Here is a 9,888-nt window from a genome sequence, read left to right on the forward strand (position 1 = left end):
AATTAAATAATATTTCTGATAATTAGCTAATATGATTTTAAATAATAGTTCGTATAAATATTTATCTACGCATATCAATACATTGTCGATACAACGCATGGTCGATTGAAAATGCATACGATCGTCATTGCGTGAAAGCAAGTCCTGTTATGAAATTACATTGAGGGCAAAACAAGTTCAATGAAAGGATACCTGCAGTTTATCTGCACCAGTTGCTTTAACAGTATGACATTTGTTCAATCTTTATGAACAAAGATATTCTATATACATGCAACATGTGCATTTTTATAGATTTTATTATTTATTTTAAATTTGAAAAAACATTTTAAATATGATGAACTGTTCAATAACAGTTTTTATAATATTTAATTTAAAAGATATTTGATTTTAGAGACAGATTACCTAATAATATATGTTATATATATCAATTTTTTAATTTAAAAAATGTGAAATACAATAGTGATAACAATAAATAAAATAACAAATATTGAAAACAATAACTAATAATATGTACTTTCCAAACCCGTCATCAATTATTTTATTAACATAAGTATCTGTTTTCTTACGTTACATAATTATTTGAATGAATTTTTACATAGAATTGAGATTCACCTGACAGAGAGCCATGTATTCAACATAATCATATCTATCCCTTTTAAAATGTCCACTCAGAAGGAACTCAAAAGGTCGCAAACAGCACGACAAACAAGATGCGAGTTTAGGCATTCGCTGCGCACTTTTAGAACTTTAGATCGTTAGAATTCTGAATTTTTTATTCACATTGAAAGAGAGATTTACGAACGACAGTTCGTAATCGACAAATGCAACTGATCGAGTGCGAATCGGAATGTGGAGATTTCGGCTGGTGGCCAATTGTATTTTCGGATCCGTAATGACATTGACTTTTCTCTCGCTGTCCTCTAATCCGTCCTCTAATCAACTCTAATGAATCATTCTACGCACAATGCACTTTGCCTTGTGTAAATAATTATTATACACACACACACACACACACACACGCGCGCGCGCACACACACGCACACACGCACACACACACACACACACACACACACACACACACACACACACACAGATGGGTCTTGTATATTACTGCGTAATCATTTCATTATTGATTTTATTTTCCATATTTTCAAGTGTTGCTCAGATTATTATAACTAGTTATACACTGTTGGAAAACATAAACGCATGTACCAAACCATCCACTCACATTTTTGGCTTAATGTAACACAAGATGACTACCATAGAAGGTATACAAATATTATATTAAAGAATAAATACAAAAAAACTGTGCACTGGGTAAAAAAATGTGTATTTATGTTGGAGACAATCCTTAACAGTTCTTGTTAACAGTTTGTGTTGAATTTTTTAATATTCGAGTGTTAATCTAACACTCGAATATTAAAAACAATTGTTAAATAACAATAAGATTTTTATGTGATTGTTATTTAAAAGATTGTTATTTAAAAGATCTTTAAAAGATTTTATGTTTAATTGATATTCAACATTTCTTAGTGTCAAAATGACACAATTCATGAGTAAGTGAATAAATAACATAAAGTGTTTTGAAATGTAAATTATAAGATGAATGAATAAAATTTGTGTTAATTTAACATATTATAAATGTTAATTTTACTGAAAAAAATGCTTCCATGGTTTGTTTACAAACTGTATTATCTTTTTTGTATTTATTCTCTTATATAATATTTGTGTAATCTTCTAACATATTCTTATATTAAATTAACTCAAAAATTTGAGTGAACCGTTTAGGATATGCAATTTATATTAAATTTGACATTTTTCCAACAATGTGTATTTTTTTTATAATATAAATAATAGAATGATATAATAATTAGTACAAATTTTCTTACAAATAAAGTTTAATTAAAATTAAAAAATTAAATTAATATTACAAAATTAATTTTTTAATCTATATCTTTTAATTAAAATTAAATTAATCCTAATATTAATATGAAATAAAAATTCGGATTGCAAGAGAACTTGAAGAAAGACTGAATCTTTCAAATACACTGTATAAACTAACAAATGTGAATCATCTTCAATATGGCTGAATCATTCAATTATCTTGAAGCTATAATGAATAATACGCAAAAGATATTCGAGAATTCGCGAATTAGACATTTACAGATCGAAATGATCGAATCTGGCGCAGAAAAAAAGATATGCAACTTAAAAAAAAAGCAGAATTCTGAAGATAAAATCGTCAAATTCCGTTGTGATTTTCCTTCCACACAAGTTGAGGTGATGTTGGCAAGAGGTTGGACTCAGGTAATTTTGTCAAGTTTTTGATTTTATAGGATCTCTGTACAAAATATCATATAATAAAAAAGATATTTATTAATAATACACATACAGATGGAAAAAAAACAGAGAGAGAGAAAGTTACACTCTCACCATTAAAAAAGCATTATATAAATCCTGTCAAAATTAATATATATATTATATATAGATACTATATCATATTAATTTTAACAGGATTTATATAATGCTTTTTTAATGGTAAGTGCTGCAACTCACTACAGATAGAATTCTAATTGGTTAATTTAAATGTCTTAAAATAAATAAACGCCGAAAACAATGAATAATTAAGAACAAGTCAAACATTTCTTTTTGGCTTTAGACAAGCTTTTACATAAGTATGATGAAAAAATGAATACAATATTAAAGCTTATAATAAATATCTCAATTTAAACTACCATATATAAATTAAATATTTTGTTTCTATATTTATATTATTTGCAAAGTTTGCAAAATTTACAATAAAAGTACCACATTAGTGGAGATAATTAGTGGAGAGCTTTATATCTTTCTTCTTTGAGATAGTCGATCCTGAAGATACTAATTGGCACTTATGGTGGTGCGATACGGGAGATGTGCTGCGACAGGCATTGGACGGGGATCGAAAGCTGCGCCCTTACCAGCGGGTGTCACACTTCCGTAATCACTATGAGCTCACGCGAAAGAATTACCTATATCGCAATCTCAAACGTTATAGAAAGGCCCTCATAAGGGCTGAAAAATTTGCCGAGGCTCATATCAGCGATGTCATGCCTGTGACCTTCGAGCTACCTAGTGACTATCTGATGTTTGTCGAGGAATATCATAAGTAAAATTATTTCTTATTGTTTACATTATTAATTAAAGATTTTTTTTTTAATTAAGTAAATGTTATTAAGTTTTTATTTTTATTTTATATTCCTTTCTATAAATTATTTATAAATTCTATAAATTATTAAGTTCGACACTATCCTAATTCTTATGATTTTATCGTTATCTATAAATATTATATTTTATCAGAAAGTTTTATCGAGAAAAATATTATAAGCAAGTAAATATCGATACATGATATCTTGAAAATTTTTCTCAAGATATAGATATAGTATACCTATACTAAAAGAAACTTTCAAAGTACTGTCGTTTTTAAATATATTTATTCACAATATTATAAAATTCATATATCTGCACAATTTCTATAATAAGCTTTTAAATTTTTACATTAATATGCACACATGCATGCACACACGTACATATATTAAATGTATTTGTTTCACATTTTATTATGCATAACAAAAGTCTAAGAATTCTAATTCACAGAATATATTTCATTTCGTATTCAAATAAAAATATGAAAGTAAATTTTTGAGATAAAAAAACGATCCTAGTTATATAGAATTAAAATTATGGAGTTAAAGAATCTCAATAAGATGATAAATGATAATTGTAGGCAACAAGGAGCCATATGGATCGTCAAACCAGTAGCAAGATCACGAGGCAAGGGTATCTTTCTATTTAGGAAATTGAAGGATCTTATAGAGTGGAAAAGCAGAGAGGTCAAATCGCAGCAATCAGGAGTGCCAGCTGAAATTTATGTTGTTCAAAAATACATTGATAATCCTTATCTCGTCACAGGTTAAAATTTAGATCTTTTAATCTTCAATTTGATACAATTATTTAAATATATTAATTAATAATTATAAGCTTAACAATTAAATATATATTCATATTTTTTGATATATTTATATTATAAATATACATTTGATATGTATATACACACACACATTACACACTAAGGAAAAATTTACTAAATTTTAATAAATATTTCTTTGAATAATCCTAGTGGAATATTTACTGAATATAAACACATATTTATTACATACAAGGACCATTAGTTTGATTCAACTATTCATCATTTTTTCATTTATCTAAATATTTATTTGCCATATTCGCTAAGACAATTCAAAAAAATATTTATTAAGATTTAATAAATTTTTTCTGTGTAGCAATAAAATTTTATTAAGTTAATATTAACAATAAATAATAATATAAATAATAATATATAATATAAATTAAGTGTAATAAAAGTTATGTACATAGTTGAGAAAAAGTTGATTAAAGTCATGAAATTCAAGTAAGTGTATATGTACTTAAATTTTATGATTTTATTAACTCCTCAATTTTTAATAATTGAATATTTATTTGTAATATATATTGTACATATACACTGTATGTAATTTTAAATTTGGTCTATTAATTGCTAATTGATGTTAGTATTAAACCATTAAAATCATGAATTAGCTCCATATATCTTGAATTCTTCCAATATCAACATTTCTATTTTACAAAAATTAAATCTGATTTCAGGGCGAAAGTTTGATCTACGCATTTACGTATTGGTAACATCATTTCATCCTTTGAAAGTATGGTTAGCTAGAGAAGGTTTTGCTCGTTTATGTGGCCAATTATTTGATCTGGAAAATATTGACGACAACAGAGTGCATTTGACGAATACGGCAATACAGCTGAAAGCAAGTCAGAATACCGAAGGTATTTCTTCGATAAAAGGCGAGACTGGGGAGTTAAGCTGTAAATGGGCATTGAATAAACTCAGAGATTATTTGATAGCTTATTACGAGGCGGAAGTGGTTGAAAATTTGATGCAACGCATTGCAGGTATTTACAAAATTATCAAATTACTGTTATTAATAAGATTTGATAAATAACATAATCACTTTACGATTTATCTTGTGTGTGTGTGTGTGTGTGTGTGTGTGTGTGTGTGTGTGTGTGTGTGTGTGTGTGTGTGTGTGTGTGCGCGCGTGTGTGTGTGTGTGTGTGTGTGTTTATGTGTGTAATGTTTGTACATATTATATCTATATTTATATCGCAGGCGTGATAATGGCGAGTCTACTGGCAGTACAACCATCCATGATGCATGATCGCAACTGTTTCGAGCTCTATGGCTACGATATACTGCTCAGTGATGATCTTCGACCTTGGTTATTGGAAATTAACGCATCCCCAGCCTTAACAGGTACCGACAACGAGGATCAACGTCTGAAATCCGATCTGGTTGACGACGTCCTCAATGTCCTCGACTTTGAGGTAACAGTTACACATGAATTCTTTCTCTTGCTTTTTATATATTATCATCTATACTTATATAGTACATATATAATTAATAATAAAAATATTTATATTTTTTATAAAAATATTTATTTACATATTTATATGTACACTTATAATTATTTCATATATTTTTATATAAAGATTTTTATTATGTTTTTGATTAAAATATTTTTAAATATAATTGCTATATAGAATTTTATATAGAATTTGCTTATATAGAATTTTTTAATTTTGAAAAATATTTCGTATGAATAAATAAAAAATTTTGATTGAAGGGTTGCTTCAGCGAACACGAGACCAGAATTGGGGGGCTGGATCTGCTCTGGGACGATGGACCAGTTTGGACCAGCTGCCCATATCCCGGCATTCGTACGGATGTGATTTCCAATGATCTCAGGAGACTCAACATCTTTCTCGGAGCAATTAATGATCGTCAAAAGCAGCTCTCTTTACTGAAAAGTCAGCTAATTGAAAAACGACAAGCAGGACAAGATTACTCTCCCATGTTGCAATATTATTTAAAATAAATAGAAACAAACTTTGATCAGATTACGTTTAAAAATTATATTTTCAAAGCTTGTTACCCAACAAATAATTTTCATTCATTAGTCTTAATTATTATCTCTATATAGATATCTTCTATATAGATAATCACAAAATTCTCTCGTGAAATTTCTAACGAGTTATTAAATATTCTTCGCGAAACTGTGCCACTATGCAGAAAGAATGCAGCTGGTACACTCTCGCTTTTACATCACATATCTTGCTCCTTCGTCATTTTTTTCTTCGTTTCCAGCGTCAAAACTAAATTTAGCCGAAGAGACTTGTGCGACTTCGTAACCAGTCTTTTCTACTTGATCATATATAAATATTGTTTAAATCATTTATTTATGATAGCAAAAAGTATCTTGATTATGTCTTTAGGTTATTTGATATTTCTTCTTCCTTTATCATGGATTATTTGCATCGATATAAATAAAAATAAATAAATATCTTTTTTATTAAAACTTAATATTCATTTATCATTCATATGTTTCAAAATTTTGATTAATTAAAAACTGATTAACACACTTGTGTGATTTTAACAAATTAATTTTCAAAAATCACCACTTAATGGTAATATCAGTTTAGCAACTTTAGACTTAAATAAAATTTTTAATTGTTAAACTTAAACAAAAATGGTAAAAATCATTAAAATTTAATTTAACTTAATAAGAGTATCATTAATTTGCTATTATAAATATATTTATAAAAATTTAAGAACAAATAACAGCTTATGAGAAAACGATGAGGTATCTTTGTTTTAATTAACGATCGAGTCTAAATTAGAAAAATCAGTTCCGTTAGAAATAATATATCTTATTTTTACTTGGAGTATCGTAAGTGTTTAAAGAGGCTGTACTTTGGACTATCACAATTCTTATTCGTGTATACTGAGAGTTCTTTAAAGAACGTTAAAAAAGAATCTTCTTGAAGTATTAAATTTCATTTCTTCTTCTTTACAAAAGCACAATTCAAAAAAATAATTATAATCTGCAATATTTAATGTATTTTAAAAACAGTTTAAATTAACTTGATCCATTTCCGACCGGTGACGCAAAAACACAATCTTTTTCTTCGAATCAGTATTGTGGAACTCGCATATAAAACAGTTTACGAGAACCTCATTTCTTCTATTTTAATTTACTCATTTCAATACCTGTCGAAAAAATCAATCTCCGCTGCAGACAGCATATGAATATCGACTTCAATACAATTGTAACGTTTATTTATAAAAATCAATCACGCTAAAAACAATCTTACATAGTTCCTTAATTTAAAAAGATCAATTTACCATTTTACTAGCAGCGAAAATCAATCTTGCGAGAATTGTAGCATCTCGCGTGTATATTGATCTCGCGAGTATCAATTTCGCAAACTGGGTGCACACGAAAATGATTTTATTAAATTGTTCATCCCAAGGCAGATTTAATTTCTAATGCAGAGGCGAAAAATCGTTAAATGAAAAATCGTTATCGCCAGATGCGTTTATTCTTAAAAATCAATTCCCTATGGCGTAGCTACGCCAGAAAAAAAAAAACCCGTAGGAAAGTCATTGTTTCGTTTGTAAAAACATATCATGCCATATACAAAAATCGATCGTGCGAGAATCGTTGATACGTAAGGATCAATTTCCTGTGAACAAGACAGGCGAAACTCGTCCTTACGGCGCGGCGCGGCCGTAAAGGTTTATGTCTATGCCGTGTTGTAACGTTGTAACTCACCTTGCCGCTCCTGGCCGCCGGTGAGTTTTCGACGATGTCGTAGATGACGTGGGCGGCCGGCAGGCCCGCCGACGCCGAGGCGCCGAGCAACGAGAAGCCGAAAGAGCCGCCGGAGCCGGAGTCGCCGCGGCACAGGGTGACCAGCAGCTCCTCCTCAGCCATCACGGCACATTGATCCTCACCTCTTCGCTGTCATTTGCCGTAATGTCACCTTTTCACGATCTCACACTACCTCGCACTACCACTCGCACTTGTCCACTTCCGATCCTTCCGATCGAGGTGGTAACGAGCAAAGGGCGCACCTTCCTTATTTGGGTTATCCTCGCCCTCCGCGCTTCTGTCACCCGACAACTGTGTATCTATCACTCGCACACCCACGCGCGGGACGAGGAAGCGCCTTCCCCTCTTCGTCGCGCCGCACTGCGAACGATCCTCGGCTGCGCTCGGTCTCTTTCGCTCTCATTCGACGCCACAGGGAGGAAGGAAGATGTAAGGCGACTGCTGCTGCTGCTGCTGCTACTTCGTGCTTCACTCTGTATACGCTACTCTTTTCTCGCGTAGGAGATCAAATCTATCCGGATTACTCGATCACGGATAGACGCCGTAAACAGCGGCGACACGTATCGCGACGAAAGACGCGCGAGAGTACAAATATAATAATAACAACTTTCTCACCTGACCGGTGGACACCCCGCAACTGATTGAGCGAGCGCGCGGCGCCACCTGCGCGCGCCACCGGTCTTTCACCTCGTCACCGACCATCCCCCTCCATCTTTCGCTACCGACCAATCGTCTAGCGTGTTGATCAGGAGCGGATATAGGATATAGACGAAAGACGAAAAACGTGGAGACTGGTGGAGGCCATGGACATCTTGCAGTTTTCTTATCTACCTACATGTTATGTATGTTGCGCTCGGTAAGTGTTCGTATCAGAAGATTGTACGTTTACGCGGTTTACGCAAAAATAATAGATGTATTACCTAATGAATTTTTACATGTAATAAATGATAAGGATAGAAAGATGTTAATATCAATAACGTTAATAACGTCTCTCCGAATGCATGTTATTATCTACATGAAAAAAATTCATATAAATTTCACGTAAACAATATATGTAAAAATGTCAATGTAATCTTGAAATGTACGCATAACACCGGCCGCACCCTGTACTACATATTATATGTATCGTTTTTTTTTACCGATTTTTTAAAACTCGTATATCTAAAACTTATTTTTGAATATGATTTTTCAAAAGGATTGATTGTTGTCAAATCAATAACGATTAAAATTCAGAAAGAATTTATTTAGAAGAAATTAAGTTTATCCATCATAAATCCATAGCCATTAATTATAAGAAAAAAGAAATGTTGATGAGAAAAAAGAATATGAAGAGGTAATTCTATTCTGTAGTAAGTGCACTGTTCTCTTGTTGAAAAAAATATGCGTGTATGTATTGGTATCCAACGGGATTTCGTAAAAGGTTTTTTTTACCCATGATTCGGCACTGTTGGCGGACGCTGACGCGGATGATTGGCGCTAATGGCGCTATCGTCAGTCAGCCGAGCGACTATGGAACCGATTGCACATCTTGTCAAAGTGTCCGTCCCGAATTATCTGGCCGGCCTACCGATTCCCGATTCGATAGGCGGATGGTTCCGACTAGGAGGTAATTTCTATTATACACATTTCCATACATTGCAACACAATTATACCTCGACATATCATTTTCCAGACTCCGACATAACCTCTCAATTTAAAGATGTATAATTTTTTTTAATTTAACTTGTTTCACTTCTTTTTTTTCTTTATACCAGTGAGGGACTGGTTCGCCCTTGTACCACCTACTGCCCTTCTCGCGGGTTTAGGATATATGTCCTACAGGGCGTTTTGTCCTCGTGGCAGACCTGCGGTATGTCTTTTATATTTGCTTCTTGTAGAAAATATCAAGGACAACACAAGAATTAGTTTTGATATTACTAGAAAAGTTATATAACTTTCATAATATCTTTTCCAAGTATCAATTCACTATAAACTTGTTGTAAACTAGATGGAATAAATTTAACTTTATAATTATGTTCTTAATTGTGTTCTGTATATTTATTTCTTATATATTTGAGTAATAATATAGAATGTTCTATATCTCTCTCTTTTGCAATGTATATATATATATATACATATA

The 9,888-nt window shown here is 31.5% G+C and overlaps 2 protein-coding genes across 6 annotated transcripts in view; one reads left to right on the top strand and one right to left on the bottom strand.

Moving 5' to 3' along the window:
* The window catches only part of LOC108688344 (PH and SEC7 domain-containing protein 1), a 21,883-nt gene extending 14,001 nt beyond the window's left edge, over positions 1-7,882 (bottom strand). For 4 of the 5 annotated variants that reach the window (XM_018194574.1, XM_018194572.1, XM_018194571.1 and 1 more), the window contains exon 1: positions 7,710-7,882. In XM_018194574.1, coding sequence (XP_018050063.1) covers positions 7,710-7,871 — 162 coding nt within the window. In that variant the 5' untranslated portion in view covers positions 7,872-7,882. Of the gene's footprint in view, positions 1-612; positions 810-7,709 lie in introns of those variants that run through there. The other variant, XM_018194573.1, reaches the window with a different exon arrangement.
* A 1,331-nt stretch (positions 7,883-9,213) lies between these two features.
* LOC108688258 (CDGSH iron-sulfur domain-containing protein 2 homolog) overlaps positions 9,214-9,888 on the top strand; it is a 1,764-nt gene continuing 1,089 nt past the window's right edge. Inside the window, exons 1-2 of the mRNA XM_018194439.1 lie at positions 9,214-9,375; positions 9,524-9,618. Coding sequence (XP_018049928.1) covers positions 9,249-9,375; positions 9,524-9,618 — 222 coding nt within the window. The 5' untranslated portion in view covers positions 9,214-9,248. The remainder of the gene's footprint in view (positions 9,376-9,523; positions 9,619-9,888) is intronic.

The sequence above is a fragment of the Atta colombica genome, unplaced genomic scaffold (assembly GCF_001594045.1).
Source record: "Atta colombica isolate Treedump-2 unplaced genomic scaffold, Acol1.0 scaffold228, whole genome shotgun sequence".
NCBI classification, from domain to species: Eukaryota; Metazoa; Arthropoda; class Insecta; order Hymenoptera; family Formicidae; genus Atta; species Atta colombica.